General features: G+C 36.5%; 1 protein-coding gene across 1 annotated transcript in view; it reads right to left on the bottom strand.

Annotated features, from left to right (window-relative positions):
* Window positions 1–21,490, bottom strand: part of LOC107302916 (serine/threonine-protein phosphatase 4 regulatory subunit 1) — a 34,712-nt gene that overhangs the window by 5,134 nt on the left and 8,088 nt on the right. The window contains exons 3-15 of the mRNA XM_015832078.1: window positions 19,718–19,850; window positions 18,305–18,411; window positions 15,970–16,112; window positions 14,782–14,928; window positions 14,127–14,234; window positions 13,409–13,474; window positions 11,092–11,250; window positions 9,965–10,116; window positions 8,418–8,857; window positions 5,619–5,833; window positions 3,664–3,753; window positions 2,700–2,885; window positions 720–881 (exon numbers count right to left, since the gene is read on the bottom strand). Coding sequence (XP_015687564.1) covers window positions 720–881; window positions 2,700–2,885; window positions 3,664–3,753; window positions 5,619–5,833; window positions 8,418–8,857; window positions 9,965–10,116; window positions 11,092–11,250; window positions 13,409–13,474; window positions 14,127–14,234; window positions 14,782–14,928; window positions 15,970–16,112; window positions 18,305–18,411; window positions 19,718–19,850 — 2,108 coding nt within the window. The remainder of the gene's footprint in view (window positions 1–719; window positions 882–2,699; window positions 2,886–3,663; window positions 3,754–5,618; window positions 5,834–8,417; window positions 8,858–9,964; window positions 10,117–11,091; window positions 11,251–13,408; window positions 13,475–14,126; window positions 14,235–14,781; window positions 14,929–15,969; window positions 16,113–18,304; window positions 18,412–19,717; window positions 19,851–21,490) is intronic.

Raw genomic sequence — 21,490 nt, forward strand, 5'->3', positions numbered from 1 at the left:
GGAGAAACTTCCTGACAGTGAGAACAATTAACCAGTGGAACAACCTGCCTCCAGAAGCAGTGAATGCTCCAACACTGGAAGTTTTTAAGAAGAGACTGGACAGCCATTTGTCCGAAATGGTATAGGGTTTCCTGCCTGAGCAGGGGGTTGGACTAGATGACCTTCAAGGTCCCTTCCAACTTTACTATTATTATTATTAACAAGTCCCTGCGGTCACATAATCATGATATTTGCACACCCCGGGTGGCTTTGCACAAGCAGTCAATAGGAAAGCCAACGGGAAATTGGAAGATCAAGGATCCTTGTTTAAGGATCCACACTATTCTTATTTAACAACCTTCAAGGTCCCTTCCAACTCTGTTATTCTGTTAAAGTAGGGCTGTAGAGCTACTGGAATTGCCATCACTAAGTGATGCAGTCACATCACATCATAATTTATGACTCTGTCACTTAGCAATGGCTTTTCTCATCCCAATTGCTGTTGTAAGCCAAAGACTACCAGTGAACATCCCTAGGGGTGAACTGAGGTTTCCAGACCATTTTCAAAGCAGACCCAGGCTCAGCAACTGCAATAATCCAAATGCATTTTCTATTCGTTCAGGAAATTGCCAGAGCATGAATGATTACTATGTGGCTGTCTCTAAATCTGAGTCTTTTCACATGAGAGAGGTAGGTGAAACAGAACAAACGTGAATAAGCCTACTTAGAATTATCCCTACCTTTAAAAAATCATAAAGATGTTTGAGGATTCCAATGCGTACTTCATCCAGATCTTTTAAGAAACCATTGAAAATAGGCACCAAATCGGCTGCTGTTAGCTGATCTCCCAGAATTACAGCCAACTCGTGAATGGAAAAAGCAAGGGTGCGTCGGACTTTCCACTGAAAATAGTTCACAGAACAGTACAGAACAGCTGAGTAAGTACAATAAGATTAAAAGAATATTTAAACAAGGAAAACCTAATGTATGCAAATTTACAATGCAACCACGTTATCAATAAATCTTTTCTCTCAGTACTAGAACCAAAGATAATTCAATGACACTGAATAGTCGGCAATTTCAGACTAGCAAAAGGATAAACCTTTCCACATAAAAGTATCAAAATCCAGCATTACTTTGCTTGCCTGATGAGGAAGCAGACATCTTTGTTAGGTGTAACAGTTCAGTATTAGTATTTCTGATGGGATAGATACACCCAACATTTTTTTTTCGGGGGGGGGGGGGGGGGGGGGGGCGGAGGCGGCTCATGTAGAATTTCAAAAATGTAGCGTTAGTATGGACACTTTCATACAGTGGCTATTCATGATGGGCATGATGAATCAGAAAACACTCATTTACTGGAAAGCAAATAGTCTAAGACTACTTCTGCCATAATATGTAACCTCCACCCCGCCCCTGAATGTTATGCTATTTGGTCTTTTTTTCTGGGCAGATGTGACTTTTTCTTATGATATTCTCTTCATAGAGGTTTTCATCCAAAAATTAACTATTTAAAAGAGTATGTGTAGCTCAAGGTCGAACTTTGGAGTCCTTGGTGTTCACTTAGCTTGGTTGTTTTCTTGCAGACATTTCATTACCCATCGGGATAATGTCATCAATGCCAGGTACTGATGATCTTATCTAATTGGGCAATGAAACATCTACAAGGAAACTACCAAATTCAGAGAGCACCAAGGGCTCCACAATTAACTATTTCCATGAAACCTAGAAAAATATGGACTTGATTAATTTTTTTACCATTATAAACTATCATTCCAAGCGGGCTAGGCAATATCTTATTTATCCCTCATTAGCCTGATTTAATGTAGCTCTAGTAGAGACCACTGATAAAAGTAAGCCATTTATGCACAATATAAATGTATATAATAATAATAATAATAATGATGATGATGATGATGATGATGATGATGATGATGATGATAAAGTTGGAAGGGACCTTGGAGGTCATCTAGTCCAACCTCCTGCTCAGGCAGGAAACCCTATACCATTTCAGACAAATGGCTGTCCAGTTTCTTCTTAAAAACTTCCAGTGTTGGCGCATTCACCGCTTCTGGAGGCAGGTTGTTCCATTGGTTAATTGTTCTAACTGTCAGGAAGTTTCTCCTTAGTTCTAGGTTGCTTCTCTCTTTGGTTAGTTTCCACCCGTTGCTTCTTGTCCTGCCTTCAGGCGCCTTGGAGAATAGCTTGACTCCCTCTTCTTTGTGGCAGCCCCTGAGATATTGGAACACTGCTATCATGTCCCCCCTCATCCTTCGCTTCGTTAAATTAGACATACCCAATTCCAGCAAACGTTCCTCATATGTTTTAGCCTCCAGTCCCCTAGTCATCTTTGTTGCTCTTCTCTGTTCTCTTTCTAGAGTCTCAGCATCTTTTTTACATCGTGGTGACATTTAGAACATGAGCCCTACTGGATTCATCTACTCCAGCAGTCTATTCTCACAGAGCCAACCCAGTACAGATAGCATTCAGAAGCAGCCATGCTGCCATCAGCGCTAATATAAACCCAACAAAAAAACATACAGACCAACAAGGTATCAATTTTCTGAAGTATCTACTTCCTTAAGACTTACTTAGGGAACTTACTTAGAGAGGGATTATCTTAAACAAACCAGCACAGATTAATAATACTGCATGCTTCTCACACATTTCTATCCGTAGCTTAAACAATGCAAAGCAATACTGATTGCTTTGTATTTTACCTGTACGTCTGATGCTAAAGTTTCATAGGTGTCCTTCAAACAATGCCAATTTTGCCTGCCAAGTGTCAAGGCCACACCAGGTAGACTGTAGGCACAATGTTTTGCGATTTCAGTATCAACTGTCTGTGCTCGAGCAGGGTCTGTCATAGATAAATACTGCTCCAATAAAGGCTGAGGTATAATGTCCTGAAGATAAAAAAAAAGAATACTAAATTATTGATAACAATAAATTAAACAAGAGTAAGGATATACCACTACTAAAAGACATCTGTTCTTTTAGTATAGCATTCTATCTCTTCCTCCAGATGGCAACCACATAATGCCAGTGCAGAAATATACAATGGGCCAAACACAATCAGTTCTGTAATAGGGAATAGTCAGTTTCTTCTACAGTAAGTCACATATGCTAAATCTCACACCAGTCTGCCAATGAACTAGATAAAAGGAACTGCAAATAAATTACAAACCACAAATAGGCACATTTTGTGGTTATAGTATTATAAAATTATACATGTTTACAACATTGATGGCAGTGGATCAACCTTTGATATCTCAATGTTTGGTTTCTATTTTAACATTAGTTACACAATATAGTTATTACATTCTGAAATTGGTTACAAGAAATCTATGTAATTCACAAGTAATAAATAACTGTTCAAGCCAAACTATCTTTATTTTTTATGATAAAATCCAAAGCTGAAGAAAATTCCAAATAGGATAAGTGAAATATTCAATCTGGCTAAATCTACATTAAGTATAGTATTTTTTATAATAAAAGGAGACAAGATGCAGATTTAAAATAATGCATGGGGCCAAGTTTGAAAATAAATGTTTTCTCAAGCTTAAATTTCTATACATAATAATCAAAACATGCATCAATCAGCACTGAATTACAAGAGTTGGTTTAAGAACAGGTTTTTTTAAAGTCTCAATTTTAACCAGGAATATCAGAAAAATTGGAAACCTGCAATTTTGATTTATCTTCTTCAAGACGTGGATCATTCTCTTGTGCCTCTAAAGCTTTGTTGACATCATTGTGTTGTTCTTCTGACCTCTGTAAAAGTGCATAATAATAAAATATACAACAGTGTTAAAGTGCAGTACAACTGAAATGCAACAAAAAGCCTATTCCTAAGAACTGAATTACTATTGTAAAAAAACCAAAAGTATCACTGTATTATATTGCTTCTACATTCCAGCTTATATTGAACATTGGGCCAAGTATTGAGAAAACCAATAATCAACATTTGCTTCATTTGGCTTGGCACAAAAGCAGAAAATTTCAAGCTTAATATTTATTCTTCTTCCCATGTCAGCATTAGGATACCATTTTTTTAAACATTTTTCTAATAATTCACTGAAGGTCTGAGTGGCCTATCTGCAGGTCCTCAAGCTTTATGTAGGACTTTGCCAATCTAAGTATTTATTGGGAGAACTTCCAAGGTTCAGTAATTAAAGGTAGGCTTCAGCTTGCAATCGCAACTGGAAATGGAATCTCGGTCGTAGAGTGAAGCAGTAGCTAAGCAAGAAGGCGACAAGACTGCATCACTTAACGACCGCAACTCTTGAGTTGTGCTCGTTAAGCTATGTCTTGGGTTGTTAAGCGAAGTAAAATAGATGCCTACTGATTTCAGCTTCCCTCCATGCACCAAAGGGAGCTCCTCTGCAGGGCTGCAGGAACGGAGCTCAGATCTTAGGGATCTGATCTCTGTTTCTGCAGTCCATCAGAGGAGTTCCCCTCCCCTCAGCAGGCAGCCCCTTTTACTCTCAAAGAGCTACCTGTCAAGAGAGAATTTCAGCTACCCAGCAGGTGGCAACAGCTTACAACTTTTCCTACCGGCTTCCCCACTGACTTTCTAGGGAAGCCAGTACAGGAGATTGCAAATGACTATCACACGTTCACAGGTGATTGCCAAGCACCTAGATCATAATCATGTGACACGGGGATAGCAGTGCAAATATTTTGCAATGTCTGGTAATGTTTTACCAGTTGTAAATTGAGGACTACCTGTAGCTAGCTTTTAGGTTATCTTACGTCTAACTGAGTGAAACTTTCAAGTTGCATTTGCTTTCTAATGTAATTTTCAATCCCCTAAGGCAGGGGTAGGCAACCTTGGCTCTTTTATGACTCGTGGACTTCAACTCCCAGAATTCCTGAGTCAGCCATGCTGGCTCAGGAATTCTGGGAGTTGAAGTCCACAAGTCATAAAAGAGCCAAGGTTGCTGAAAATATGAAATGAACAATTATCATATAGCTTTTGATTAATTATTGTTACTTATAAATATTATTATATATAATTTATATATATAGTTTATAGTTAAGTTGATTGTATATTAGAGTTACAGTAAGTTTATACTTGTTTATATTATGAATGGGTTGTTTGGGTTAAACTTGGATTATTATGTGATTATTCCTGTACTCAGCTCTGGGAAGTCCGGGGGGGGGAAGGGGATTAGGGGATAGAAATTATAAAAATTGATGTATTTATATGTTATAGGTAAATAATGGAATTGTATTGAAAAGAGGAGATGCTCGGCTGGTACCCCAAACTGCACTCGATGAGGTGGTTAAGAAGGGAGATGGGATGTAGGTAGGTGGAAAGGAGGAAGGAGGAGAGGTTGTGGGTCTAGGGGGAGGAAGGAGAGGAAAGTGAATGAGGGTGGAGGCAACACGGGGACTGCCGAGCGTCTCCGAAAAAGTATTGAGTAGGATTATCTTTTTTGCTTGTGTATGTAAATGCATCATATTGGTATTTGCTGTTCAATTACAAAAATTAATAAAAATTTTATAAAAAAAAAAAAAGAGCCAAGGTTGCCTACCCCTGCCCTAAGGGGTACCTGGCTAAAATTCAAAGAAACCAAAATTACTGAAAATGATTGATTGACCATCACCTGTCCTTTCCCACAACACATATTTACCGCATTTTGTATTATAGTTGGATCAGGTAGCTCAATCACATCAGCCAGACTTGGCAATGAAGATAAGATATTCTCATCTGTTCTGGAAGTACAGACCAAATTTGGGATGTCTTCTTGGTAGGTATCATTAATTTCCACATTCTGCCTGCTGTCACAGCCACCGACAGAATCAAGATGGGCAGCTCTGAGTGCAGCAGACAGTACTTGAACCTGAGCTGATTGAATGAAATAAATCCCATTAAGTTTTCAAATACTGTACCACATTTTCCAAAATATTAAAAACATATAAAGACTTTCACTAAAACAGCTGTGACTAATGAATGAAAATATTTTATACACTGGTTCTTAAACCAGCAAAGGTAGGTTTATTTATGGCTATAGGGAATGTTCAAATCTAGAAATATTTATAAAGACAGGATGATCTTGGAAGTCACATATAAACATTTCATGCAGGTTCTACACACATTGAAACTGTCTTGAACTCTACCAAGTGAGTCACCGACTAAGAATGACATTCTGAGCACTCTTAGTAGACATAAAAAATATTAAATACAGTGAGACTGCCTGCTGAATAAAAATAGTTAGGGTTGGCGCTTAAAAATAGTTTTTATTTGGAAGTTGATCATTTGAACTTGTTTTGCTTAATGAAATGAATTATGCTGAATGATTGAAGTCTGGAGCTATTATAGGTAACTGACTGAGGGAAAAACAAATGGCACTGATGCTCACTTCATGAAAACACATCCCCTATATGAGTCATAATAGGAGTCCTAATAAGATCAGGTAGAATGGCTGTGGGATATGCTCATTACGCTTGTATTAATTTTTTTTCAGGGCCTTAACCAGTTTTTTTCTTTGGTGGACTATGGATTTATTTTTGCTTTTATCTTTGTTTATCTTTGTTTGAATGCATTTGACAGCTGGACAACCATATAAATGTCTTAAATAGTTAAATAGTGTCTGAAGACTGGGAAATTGGTAAGGAATTGGTAAGACAGAGTGGCTGATTATGTCTGGGAAGAATGGGACTATCTGTAGTCCTTGGCTTATGACCAGTCATTTAACAACAGTTCCAAATTATAACACATTTGCAAATTGGTACTTATGACCAGACCTTGAAGTTACAATTGCCACCCCCCCCATGCCAGTCACATGACTGTATTTAAGCATTTGACAACTGGCTCACATTTATGATCTGATGCAAAATCCCATAGTCTTGTGACCATTATTTGTGACACTTTCTGCCAGTTTTCAGCCAAAATACCCATTCATATGAATGGATTGTTTAATAGTCATGGATTTAACAACTGCAGTGATTTGCTTTACAACCACTGCAAAAATGGTTGTAAAATCTAGTTTGGTCAAGTGCTGCCTCAATTTGCACAACTCTTTACATGATGCAAACATTCAACTCCACTATTTAGCAAATTTAGCCAAATTATCCTTTAGCTGCCTAACATCTGAGCATAGTCACAAGTCTACTTTATAAGGGCTATAGAGACAATCAGGACTCTTTTCACCCAACAATTAGGACTATTTTCAACTATTCTCTGCCCTCTGCCAGATTATCACTATCCTCTTTCTGGACCACTGTCTTAACTATGAGAGCATCTGCCAGTTCATCAATAGTTGAATCCATACAGTAGTTGGAATACAAGCCCAATTCTCCTGTAGGAGTGAATACGGTTTGGAGACTCATGCTAAATGGGTTTTGCTTATTCTTTTTTTGATGTCCCCTGGGAAAATAAAATATTGGGAGAAACACATGCATAGAATTATAAACCCAAGAAAAAAACGTGGGCATTCAGATGATGGTAAAAAGCAAGGAACCCACCACACCATATCTGGACAGCAAATACTAGGAATAAGAAGTCACAAGGAAATAATTTACCAAGCTCACACAAGAACCACAGAACAGCAATTGGAGATATCAAAATTAATAGTTCACTGCCATGTAGCAAGCCATATTTGACTCAGCAAACTAATATGCCAATGAAAGGCTGAGGTGACATAGAAAACAATATGTGATGGATGCTAAAAAAGGATAAAAGGACATACACATCATTGTTGGAACATCCCCAGTTTGTGCATGCAAGTATCACCTATGAAATGCTCCTGTCCTTCCCAATCTCTGCATATCTCCCAGTTAGTGTGTACCAGGGCATGAAAATATAAGAAATGTACATACAAGTATAAGTCCACTAGAGGGATCTGAGTTTCATGACACTATAACAAGCATAAAAAGCATTTTTTGATGCTATTTCTATATTTTAAATTACTTTAATTTATGGTTTCTCTCATGGTCAAAATTCCCAGAGAGCCTGCAAACAAGTCCTTTGAAGAACAAGCTATCTGCCCAAGTGAATAATGGCGGGAAGAAGTGCAAGCCAGGCAGAAATGTGTTACGGAGAAATATTAGTCTTGATGAGTTTAAATTGTGATTCACAAATGGGTTCGCCTTACTGTGCTCCATCCCGTTTTCTTACACTTCTTTGGAAAAAAAAAGAACAAGATGCAGAATCGTCTCTCTCAGACCAGCTGAAGAAAAAAAAAAGCTATTCTCAACTAGAAGACAGAGCAAAACCTGAATAGGGAAAGATGTTCTCCACCAGATGCCAAAAATTTAGCCCTGCCTTCTGACACTTTCCTGACAGTTCCGTCTTTGATGACTCAGAATGGAAGTTTTTATGAGTGTCAGGAAAACTATACAGAGCTCTGAAAATGCACTGGGGAGGACCATGGCAACCAGACCAGAAATTTCAAGACAACAACACCAGGATGGCTGCTAGTAAAACGTACCTTGAACATCTGGGTCATCCATGTGCTCCTGTAAACTTTGCAGAACTTTTTTAATTTCACTGCTGGCAACACAGTTATTATAAAGTACCTCTGATATCGAGGTGCTCTCATGTCTCTCTGTCTTTCCCTGAAGAAGCTCGATATCCTGGCTTATATCAGGAAGAGGCGGTCGCCAGTATAAGAAAGTATTAAACACATCCTGTCCAGACTGGATTCTTGAGCTAATTTCCTGATATTCGTTGGTTTGACAGTTTTTAATATCATTAGTTAAAAAAGTCTCATCTCCCTGAGGTAATATAGTCTGATCTATTCCAAAATTGATGTGTATGGCTGAACATTGATTCTGTGCATCCAAGTGTGAAATTTCAGAACAAACCACAGGGGTAAAAGAAGATTCCACTGCCAAAGATGCCAATTTATTTTCCATTGATTCCTCTGATCTGAGAAGAGAAATACTGTTAAAACAACAGTGAAAGCATAAAGCCAACATAAACTGAGCTCACCTGAAATGTAGTGGTTTAAATACAGTTTCAACTATGATAGTCTTGGCTTTTCTCTCAAAATTAATCCTGCTTCTGAAAACACTGGTGCTTCATAAGATTAGACAAACTTAACTTGTTTAAGTAAATTCAGTTATTTACTAATTACCTGGAGTCTGCTGTGAGGTCAATAAACTGACACTGAATTCTAATTTGTCTGATCAAGGAGACCCCAAGATCAAATAAAAGCTTTATCGCACCACTGGGGCTCCTTCTCACATTCAGAAGAGAAGGAAAGCGATAAAACAAAAGTCCAATGACTTCTGAAATTCTGGATTAAACTTTGAAGTATTTCTTTTCAAATTTTGCATCAATGAAGTAATTGGTTTGAAGCTATCTTGCTGTAAAAAGTGTCTCTTAGAAAGACTTATGATCACTACTTTATCCCTAATCTGATATATGCAGTTTATTTCTACCATGTTTTCAACCCTGCTAGTCTATGTAAGTCATAAAGAGATGAAACAATTGGAGAAATAAAAAAAACAATATTTTTTTTGGATCCAAGCAAATATGAGACAGAATAAAGTAAATTTCCCATTTCTTTATGGGGCATTCAGACATTTACCTTTCTAATATTACACTTACTGTTATTTTTTAAAGAAGAGCTCTTTCTGTTGTCTCATATTTTAAAATCTGGTTTTCAAAGTTATGATTAAATACCCCTTTCAATTCAATGCTAAACAACTTCTGAAAAACCGGCACATAAGATACTTGCTCATATTTAATAAGCTCACTTCATTTTATAATGTTAAATATGGATTTTGAAATATACAGTTGCATCACTAGTTATATTAAATCACTGCACACTTTAAAAACTGTTATAATTATAAAGCTGGTGGAAATAATATTTTATTACATAAAATACTTTTTGAAATGAATATTGCATTTTGAGCTATCAAAATTAGAATCCTTCATCCTGAGAAATACAACAACCCCATTAATGGTTTCTCAATTGGATCAAAAACAGTTTCAAGCTACCCAGTTACCATTAATGCCAAATCACTATACCTAGATGGCTTTAAATTTGCACTGTGATCTGGGCATGGAGTACAAGGCCGGATGCTGAGCGTCCCATCCTCACGAATATAAAGACCAGCACTGGAAGGGTTTGCAAAAGTAGAAATAAAAGGACCAAGTGATTGGAAAGCAGCTTGACGAACCTAGAATATTGGAAATATAAGAGAATACAATGGCTTTGTACTCTTTCCTATTAAAGTTAAATGTTCATGAATTACATGTTTAATATAATTCAAAAGTGAAACCATCAATTCAGATTGGCACCTTTAATGCCACTTATTTGGTCTTGTTACAAAATCCATAAACTCTAGGGAACAGATACTCAGTTTCTACAAAAGAAGAAATATTATAACTTCACTGTATTAGTGTGATAGAAGAAAAGAGAAGAACCAGACAACCAGCAGCAACATGGGCTCAACTACAGCCGTGAAGGCACCAATGGAAAACTCGAAGGACCAGTTTTAGGGACAGACCCTCCAGGAGAAAATCCATTTTATGGTTGCTGGCATCAACTTGACAGTACATAATCAATCAATATTAGTGAGAACAGTGTAATTGCTTCAAACGTGTATATTTTATTTTTAAGGCTACAGGCCATGACCAAAAATAACAGTTGCAAAAAATCTAGCTTTTATTAATAGGCAGCTTTGATTGGAATTAATTTTGTCTAACATCAATGGAAACATCAGTACTATCTGTAACTGCATGATACTTCAGCAGCACTGAGTTCTACTATATTTTTGCAAATTTATTAATAACTAGGGGGAAAATGAGTGATAATATAATCAAAAAGATCAGAATATGTCCCCAAATCTGCGATATTACTTGCAACGAATAATTGATTCAAGCTCCACTGTTCAAACTGCATACAAAACCGAACACAAAATATTTATTTGCACAAACAGTATTCCCTTTGAGTTTTAATATGTGGAAACTACTTTTGAATTTAATTTATTTTAGAGATATAGGAGATGCTGATAGAAGCTAACAACGTTGCTATTAAATCAAACCATGATCATGCATGGCATTTTTCAACATATTCATTTGCTTTTATCAAAGATTTTCTGCTTTTAAGGAATCACTGCAATTTAAGATGAACAAATCCAGATTCTATTTACCCATCTACAAGGATCACTGATGAGACCGATGAAGAGGGGAGACAGTTTGGTCCTCCGAACCTCAGGAGAAACAGTACAGGAGACAGCCATAAAACATTCAGCACAAGCTTTCCGCATACCCCAAATGTTATCAGAGCAGAGCTCAAAAAACTTTGGAATCTGCCAAAATAAAGACACAGCAGAACAATTGATTTGCTTGTATACATTATCTAGTCTGCTTGGAAAATGTTTACTTACAAATACTTATCAGATTAGTAGGCAAAACAAACATTCATCTAGTACAGTGGTGGCAAAGCTATGGCACGCGTGCCAGAGGCGGCACTCAGAGCCCTCTCTGTGGGCACGTGCGCCATGCCCCAGAGATGGCAACTGTCCCTCTTCAACCAGCCACCCGCTAACTCGCCAAGGTCCCACGGGGCTGGATGCATCCCAGCACCCATGCGCTCGCTGGCCTCTGTGTGAGGGGCCGATGGTGTCAGGCAGCAGCCGCCCCGGCCCCTGCTTCACCTTGCCCTGTGACAATGGCTCCCCCGCCCTGCCTCACCTTGCCTCGCTTCACCCTGCAGAACGAGCCTCCTGTCCACCGCCCCACCTGCTAGAGACCTCCTGGATTTTCCCCAACCCTGCCCAGCCCCCACAGGCGTCCCTCCCCACGAGCAACATTGAGGTGATCATGCTCACCTTGACCACACCCACCCAGTCTGCCATGACCACCACAGCCACGCCCACCCAGTGGGCCACACCCACCTGGCACCCGGTGATAAATAAGTGGGGTTTGGGTTGCAGTTTGGGCACTCGGTCTCTAAAAGGTTCACCATCACTGATCTAGTAGTTTGTAGCAAAGAGTAAATGCTTTATCAAATGATTTAATCACAAATGAATGAAAACATGCAAGATCAACTCAGTCTTACTTAGCTAATAACACTATATTAATGCAATTCATCTAAGTATATAATGGAAAGCTCAGTTTCTTGAAAATGTCATTCTAATTTGAGTCTCTGATGAGAAGCTGACAGCAAAACTTTAAAAATATTCATGTCCTTTTAGCAAAGCTTACGAGAGGAATATGAACATTGAAGGATCAACATTGTAAAATTAAGTTATCAATAGTAGCGCATCATCACACCCAACTAAAGATCAAACATACTGCAGTTTTAGCCTGAAAAAAAAAATCTGACATTTGATGAATTTCTGAGAGGTGAGAAACAGAAAAAAAGTATATGGGGCAAAACCACAAATTTAATATTATCTTCCTACAGACACTACAAATTCTTTAAAATCATAATTTTTTCCTCATCTTCAGTTATCCATATACAGTTTTGGTCTTATAATCTGATTATGGCCTATAATGTGATATGAGAACCCAAAATAAGGACGTGAGGGAGATGAAAAGTACACCTAACATTCTATCAAAAGAAAACATTATTGAATTTGTTTCTCCTTTCTACAAGCATGCTGTTCTTCCAACAAAATATTCTCCTGGACATGTTCAAATTCCCAATACAATATACCATTCCAGAATGAAAGTCACTTAAATGGTTTCCTTTAACCCAGCTCTGCTTAATCTTATGCAGAAGATACTCCAAGTGTCAGAGAGATGGATTCATTCCTTTGTCAATAGTCATGGATTAGTCAGGCAATAGAGTAATCCTATAATTTGTTTTAGAGTTTTTTTAAACCACATTTACCTTTTAAAATAATAATAAATCATGGACACAAGGGAATTGCAAGAATGTGAACAGGAAGAGGTGTGTGTGTGTGGAATTTATAAGCATCATGATGGAATGGAAAAAATAAGTTTTCTTAGTGAACCAGAGTGGCCAACATACAATCTATTAGTGTTTTGCAAGCTGCAGCAATTTAAGAAAAGCCGAATTAAAGGAGTCACGCTTTTCTTTTCTGAATTTAGGAATGAGAGTTGGGGTCAACAAAACGAAACTTCTTTTTTTCTGGCAATAATTTTGTTTGCCAACCCAAAAAGGTTCAGCCATGGCTGAAACTCAAGAACAACATTTTAAAATGAAGACATTTTTGGAAGCAATAAATATTACTTAATAGCGGAGAAAATAAATATTTGTTCAGCCAGATCAAACAAGTTCTAGTATCTTTGAATTGTACAGTACTGAATGTATTAAGGTCCAGCAATTATTGGAAGGAGGAGTCTCCAATAAAGTTTTTCCATTAATCCAAGCATTTCAGAGGAAGAATCTGCTTTGTATGCACACAGAACACATTAATTTGGTATTCTTATATGACATGGGCTGCAAACAGCATGAAATTCCAAGATGTCTAACTTGACTCTCAGATTTTAACATACCAAATTCTTTTCTGTGGCTTCTTGCCCAACTGCGCTGCATATATCACCAAAACTGGCTGCACAGACCTAAAGCAAAAGAAACAAATATAATGCTTGTTTGTTGATAACATGTTACTCTAATTTTGTGTTTCTTTATACATACAAACTTAATTATAGACCTTCATGAACAAAAGCTGAATGCTACACCACAAACATGCACAAGAGTGGGTTGTGGGTGGGAAACTGTGTTGTCATGATGGAAATGCTGTTTTATGTTACTTGCTTCACAGGTCAAAATGGGAACACAGATTGATGGGATTTATATCATAAAGTCAACACGTGCATGACATTTATTTGGATATAATCACCTTCTGTGCTTTTATCAGACAGTTCTTGTATGCATGCCTGTATGCATGTAATCTCAGTTAGCCCCATTAGAATATTTATAGCAATAAGGGCTTAAATGGCCTTCAAGTGTGCATCAGTTGATTTGTATTGGCTATGGTTGATTTCAGATGGGTGTCAGTTGTCAATTATACTTCATAACAGCCACTTTAATGAGAGTGGCAGTTCAAAATGTAAAACAAGATATACTTGTTTTGTCATTTATATAAAAAGTTTAAAAAATGGGATGGGGGGTTCAATAGTACTTACAGGTTAAGTTAATTTAATTCCAAAATTTTATTAGGTATGTTCCAATGCAGATGACTAAATTAGTATAAAATCAACAAATGTTAACCTTCCGGACTTGAAAGAGTTTTCCATCACTGCAAAGTTCACAGAATCGAGGAAGCAGCAAGCGTTCAAGAGTAGATTTGTTCACCATAGATGCCATTTTGCAGATTATCTATTGAGAAAAAAAAAATCCTTTTTTTCTTCATTTTATCATTTTCTTTAGATTTTTAGCAATTCCGTTTAAAAAATATATTAAAATGCTTGGGAACAATATTACAGTTCAAGAATAAAAATTTATCAAGTACACAGATATTAAGGCATACCATCATGGAATCAGTTAGTTTTGAAATTGAACAATATATAAATACAATTTCTTTAAACAAATAGTGACTATATCTAGTTGATCTCATACTAGCTTTTCATCTCAAGCTTTAAGAACAGATACCATTCTAAAATCCAATTTTTAAAGATGTACAAAATTATTCATTTGGTTGAATGAAATTTTGAATGAGATCGCTGCTGAGAGGGTAAGACACTAAAATAAATTGAACACATTCCTGTTCAAATGATAGAGAGAGATCAATATTTGGAAAACTGCTGAATAATATGCCAATAACAAAGGTGAAATTTAATTAATAACACTGTTTTTACATAATTATATAAATATTAAAATTGATATCAATTCAGAAAAAAACAATCACAATAAATATGCTACGTACATTGACTGCCTCCACTTTGTATTCATCATCACTTTCTGGAGCAGAAAGTTCCAATAGAATTGGACACACCTTATTTTCAATATCATGTTGAGCAATAAGTTGTTGATCCAGTAATATTAGCAGTGAATCCTGGCTTGCTTTTCTAACCTAACAACGTGCAACGGAGAAATAATAATATATTAGGGAATAATATCTTGTGACCAACATACGTGAATTTTCTTACAGAACACTTAAGCTCTATTGTTTTATCACAAGATTATGCATCACGGCATTGCATTGTGGTTTTATGGGCACACGTTTTATCCATATCCTGGATTTTTGAGAGGAAGGCAGGCAGCACATACTAATTTGGTTATATTAAGCTGAAAATTCTCAGAACACAATTTAAGTGTTTGTTTTAAACATAAAGACATATATGGTTTGACAGTTTGGTACTTATAGCTTTACTTCCTCTAGACCAAATATGTCAAACTTGCGACGTCACGTGAATCGCGCCACGTATCGGAACTTTTCCCCCATTGCCGGCAATGGGGTGGGCGCGGTTTCCTTGTAACACGCCCGGCCCGCAGGCCGGCAGTTTGACACCTCTGCTCTAGACCTTGTCCGTCCAATTCTTTAAGTGTAGACCTTCTTGCCAATATTTTTAATGGTCTCACAGAGGAGAGGTAAAACAGTACAGAGATCACAAGCAATGATTCTCTATTGCAGTCCCCATTTCATAAAACGAGGGGGGATGGGTCCTAAAATTAGACTGGCCTTCCATCAACTGTTTAAAAATGCAACTGTTCTGGATGGCCTTTTAGAAATAAATTACTAATGCCACACTTATGGTTTCATATTGTTTAAGTATGAACCAGCTTTATGTTTTTAATCTTATCTTGGAAGTTGTTGGTTCCTTCCAATAAAACATAATTAGGATTAAACACAGTTCATACAGATTTAGATATTATAAGGAATGGTTAATCAAGAATAGAAAGAAAAGTCTCTAAATGTCTCTTGATAATTATGTCATAGGAGGATATGCAAATCACACTGCATATCAAGCTAAATCAAGGTATCTAACTGAATATTACAAAAAAAATTTACCACAACTGAGTGAACAATACATTATCAAGGTATCTAACTGAATATTACAAAAAGAAATTACCACAAATGAGTGAACAATACATTCCATTCAGAAAACGATACCTGATTATTTGGATCTGTGAGGTATCTCACCACTATAGGCATAAGGTATTCGGAAAATGCTGCAGGGAAGTTAGGCCTACTCTCCTGTAGAAAAATGGCAATGGGTGGTATCTGTTCCATTAATTCTGTCCGTACAGTAGGTTCTAGAAATTAAAATTTTAAAAAATTTAAAAGATACTTTAAAAGATACTCCCATTAGCGACTGAGAAGGTGGATCTAGGAAGCCCACAAATAGTTAATGTTCATTCACTGTTTCTCCCTGGCACTGACATTAAGCATGATGCCTCCAATAAAAAAGGCAGCATACAGCCATCAAACTATTAAAAACAGTGTTCCATGATTTTTTCTAGTCATCTTTTAATACTATTTAATAAATTGATGGATATCACAGTATCTGCTAGCTGCAATTTCTATAGTTTAACCAGTAATATAATGTAAAAAGTAGAGAAAGTGTAAAATGTCTTCTATTGTTCAGAATTTTCATTAGTTTCAATGGCTGATCCAATGCTAATTTTTTGAAGAAAAAAAAGAATTGTCTCTATCAATATTTTTACTTCGTGCACGATTATATCTCTAAACTATTCTCTCCTTTACAAAACTTCTTTTAAAGCTAAACAGCTCCAAACACCATAACCTTTCTTCACAAAGGAGTTATTCCTGCCCAATACTCTATGTGGTTGATTTTTCTTATGCTGTCCCCAGAAATATATCCTATCTGAACAGCAGTAGAACTGAAAATACTTTAAATGCAATTTATACTGCATTATAAACTGATAAAAAATAGAAAAATAGAAACAAAATAATGTAGTAAAGAAAATATATGAAGAAATCTCCCTCCTTTACCATAAATATAAACAATTTTAGTAATTTATCACTTTCTCATAGTCTTTACTTCCCATGTAGAATCTCTTATCTATAAACAAATCCTTAAAGCCTCATCAATTCAATCCTAATGTCAAGAAAAGTCCATTAAAGGTTGCTGGAAATAAGAACACCTCTATTTTAACCTTGATTAAACAAATCAACTTTATATTCTCTCCTTTTACTTTTAACAATCTTGATTTTTATACCCTACAAATAATGATTTTTTTTCATTTTCTCTTTTTCCCATATCACAAAATTCTTCAAAGCTTTAACAAGACTCTCTTGTAAACCCAATAAAATTATCCAGGTCTTGGTTTGCTATTTGTATATCCCTTTTATTTATTAAGACATCAGCCAATTTGTTTTGAATGTCCGGTGTAACACCTTCTCCCATGTTAATCTTATAATTTGTCATTTTCAAATCCACTTTCAGGTCAGTCTCAATTTGTCAGATAAAATTTATTCCTTTTCTATAACAACTTTTAACACAGAGACAGACACTCTTAAAATTACCTTTTGCGTCCTTTGTTCCAAAACATCCTTCAAGTATGTCCAATGTTAAAATATTTTGCTTCATTCTATATTTGTAAGTCGAATGTGAGTGTCTCTTTCAATTGCAATTTGTAGTTCCTTCTAGTTCAATGTGGAAAAGTATTTTCCACAGGAAGGATTCCTTATGATTAATTCCAAAATCTTATTTCAAATTCATCTAGACTCTCGATCCATTTTTAAGCATCCTTTTGCTGTTTATTTTTTAAAAAATCCATTTCCCAGTCCCTCAGAGATAAGAACCAATTTTAGAGATAACGTACATATTTTTCAAAAGGCCAGCATTTTCATAATTCAGTTCCTTAAGAAGCAATAAGCAGAAACCCTCTGGACCCAATATTGTGTTAATTATTTTAATGCCACCCAATTTTGACAGCTAGATGTTTTCAACACATTAGCTACTGATACTCTGGTATGAGAGCATATAGAACAAAAACCAAGGGATACCTGCATAGTTCCAAATGTGTTTGTTTTAGTGTGCCAAGAAAGCCCCCTCTTTTTTTTCTTGTCTAAAATCTTTGGAGATAAAAACCAAGAACAACAAAATCTCTTGAGATTTCCAGCAAAAATGAAAAAAGTACATCTGAAAATCTCAGGAGTTTAAAATTTTATTTTGGCATAATACCGTTGTAGCTTACAAAATGGAAATGAATTGTACAAATTATCATTGGGAATTTACAAGATCTTTTAGAGATGCTAATTGTTGTCATCGCAAATCAGGTAAAATACTTAATTCATAAATTTCTGCATTTGATGCCAATTGTCATAAAGGCAAGACTGAGAAAGATTCCTTCTCAAAATCCGTAAAATCTGCCAGTGATTATTCATAAACTAGATTTAGTATGTACAAGTTTACACTCAAATAGAGTAATACAGAGAACACATTTTTAATTAATGAGAGTATAAAGATCAGAAGAATCACCTGTATCTTCAGATAGCCGGACCACTATTGACATAACTGTCAAGAAATCTTCCTCATTATGATTGAAATCTCGAAAGACATCAAGTAGACCTCTGGTAATTATTTGTCTGCACGAGCAACAAATATACACATGTAGTTATTGTTTTGGAACATTAATTCATAATTATAGCTTTGTGAACAAACTAAGAACAGTATAGTATAATTCAGCTACAGGTATATTTTATTTATGTTCAACACAGGGGGACTCGCCTGTAGGACTCATCCTCTTTTCCAAATTACTCAGAGAATAGCTGGCAGAGGATACCATACAAAACAATACTGATTGGGAATCAAAACCTCCTTTTGAACATTTTTAAAGGAATTCTAAACTGAGAAATGGGTCGGGATAGCATCTAAAAGTTAAGTAACTGATGAATTCCAGCTTTTAGAGTATTTTTCTGCTTTCAGCAAAGGAAGGTAAAATTCGTTCATTTCAGCACATATTGATATGTACATATAAGTCGCTGAACATGCACATATAAGATCTAAACAAAAAAGATCAATAATTAAAGCAATTAAATGGCTATGTTACAAACAGAATTTTGCAATGATATTATTACTTATCATAGCAATACTACCGTAAAGTCAAAGCAATTTTTCCCATTTTGTTCTAATACTACTATTTATTACCAAGAAAAGATGTACCATGGATACAAGTACCACAGGTAGTTCTCATTTACCAACTTTCTCATTCAGCAAGCATTTGAAGTTATAATGTTGAAAAAAACTGTGACCAATCTCGCATTTGTGACTATTACAGTGTCCCACAATGACACAAGTGCCATTTGTGCACTTTGCAACTGGCTTGCGAGAAGCAGAGTTAATAGAGATATGTCTCTATCATGATATTTTGCTTAACAATTGCAGTTTCAGTCCTTTTTTTTTAACAACTGAAGAGAAAGTGAGAACGTAAACCTGTTGTGTGGTCATGTACTTTCCACTTAGCAACAGAGTTGGAAATGCCAATTTTGGTAATTAAACAAGGAATAACTGTATACAATTCCCTTCTTTAGATTCCTTATCTCGCCACATAGAAAAAAATCTCTAAATCCATGGATTTTGCAATATCAAAACTTTCTTTAATACTTTATTCAAAACAATGCATACATAATATGATCCTGCTCAAGCAGGGGGCTGGACTAGAAGACCTCCAAGGTCCCTTCCAGCTCTATTCTATTCTATTCTATTCTATTCTATTCTATCCTATCCTTTAAATATTTGGGCCAACTTTCATCAGCTCTAGAAAGCATAGCCAAAAGGATCTAAACAAAAAGTTATTCAAAATATCCAAACAGCATTACAGTAATTGACTATCTCAGTTTCATGAAAATTTAAAGAAATGCAACAAATTAGTAATAATTATTTCTATATTACCTGTTAAATATATTATCACTAAAAGCATATTTTTCTAAACGTCCAAGTGGAGTTAAGTTATCCTGCCCTGGAATGTCCAGGAAAGCAGTTATCCTCATGCTCTCACAATCTGGTCCATAGTCTTCAAACCCAACTTTAAAAAAAGAAAGAAAAATGACATATCAGTATGAGAGGAAAGGGGGGGGGAAACCCAACACAATTTAATATACACATGCGCTCGTGACTGCATTTCCTTTATTTTGCTTCTATAAGTGTATGCTCACTTCCATGGCACAAAGTCATGCCTCAATAGAAAGAATTAAAAAGAAGTTAAATTTGTCAGGTGATATGCAAGAGCAGCAGTTAGTTGCAAAAGAGTGGCTTTAAGTAACTTATTTAAATATACTTCCTTTGTTTCAAAAACATAGGTTTTGGAAAATGCAGTTCACAATGGCTGTCGCAAGATTAATTGGCTACACAACTGCTACTGTAAAGCTGAACTAAAACAATCATTGAGACCAAAACACATATTTTGTCAAAAGTGATCATAAAAAGATAAATCAGGTGAAATCCAGAAGCAACTATATGCAAGGAAACTCAATATAATACTGAAAGTGGCACAATACAAGATTCAAAATCTTAAGACTCCCAGACAAAGTTTTGGATAAGTACAGTAACATTTTTTTAAAAAAAAACTGACAAATTAAACTGTGAATAATTTACTGTATGTATGACATTACATAAATATTACATTACAGGAACATTCATAACACAAGATTTACATCTATCAAAAAAGCTCTGGAACTTTAACTGAAGAAAACAGCTCCAAATTTGAGTAGATCACTTGAAAGTCTACTTCCTTCTCCTTAATTTGGGGAAAAAAGAAACCAATTCAGATATTGACCATCCACGTTATAATCAATAATCCACTACTACAGGCCAGTTATAGATTTATCATTTCAGTGTTCCTAATATATAACGGAGGCTGGAGAGGATGCAGGAGGGTGTGTGAGAGGCACCCATGTGGGTCGAGGACAATGTGCAAGAGGCATGGTGCAGGCTGGGATGGTGCATGATAGATACCACAATGTCATGTCTGGACAGATCTGCTTCTCTATGTGAGCAGTGGTGGTAACCAGGGGATACCTGCCTTCAATATTTTGAACATTGTAGGTGACAGGGCTGCATGCAACAGGAATAGGTTAGCAGGGGTAGGCAACCTTGGCTCTTTTATGACTCGTGGACTTCAACTCCCAGAATTCCTGAGCCAGCATGGCTGGCTCAGGAATTCTGCGAGTTGAAGTCCACGAGTCATAAAAGAGCCAAGGTTGCCTACCCCTGGGTTAGTGCATCAGCAGGAGGCCTGGTTTGTGTTCTGTGATTGTCACAAAAGCTGCCATGTTTAAAGTGGCCATTTGTTTCTTGCAAGCTGCAACGAGAGTCAAAGAAACTGGAGTGTGTGCTGTGTGTGTCACCTTTCAGCAGCTCCAGAGTTTTGTTCTGACAAAAGTGTCTGACAAAAAAAAAAAAAAGCAAAAGTTGTGAACTCTAAAGAGAGAGTTGCTCAGTTGTTGGTATTAAGAAACTGGTGCTGGCTGGAGACTTCCGGTGGCAGGCGATTTCGCTGGTCGCAGCTGTTTGCTGCCTCCCGCCTGTTTTGCGTAAAAGCCGGTTTGACAGCCAGCATCAGCTGTCAAACGGCTTGATACCTTTCCCCTGGGCATAAGGGGATAGGTGAGCTGCCCGGGGTAGGAGTTGAGTTCCCGAGTCGTCCTATATGGACGATGTAGGCGA

This window comes from Protobothrops mucrosquamatus, unplaced genomic scaffold, assembly GCF_001527695.2.
Source record: "Protobothrops mucrosquamatus isolate PMUCROS unplaced genomic scaffold, P.Mucros_1.0 scaffold_299, whole genome shotgun sequence".
NCBI lineage: Eukaryota > Metazoa > Chordata > Lepidosauria > Squamata > Viperidae > Protobothrops > Protobothrops mucrosquamatus.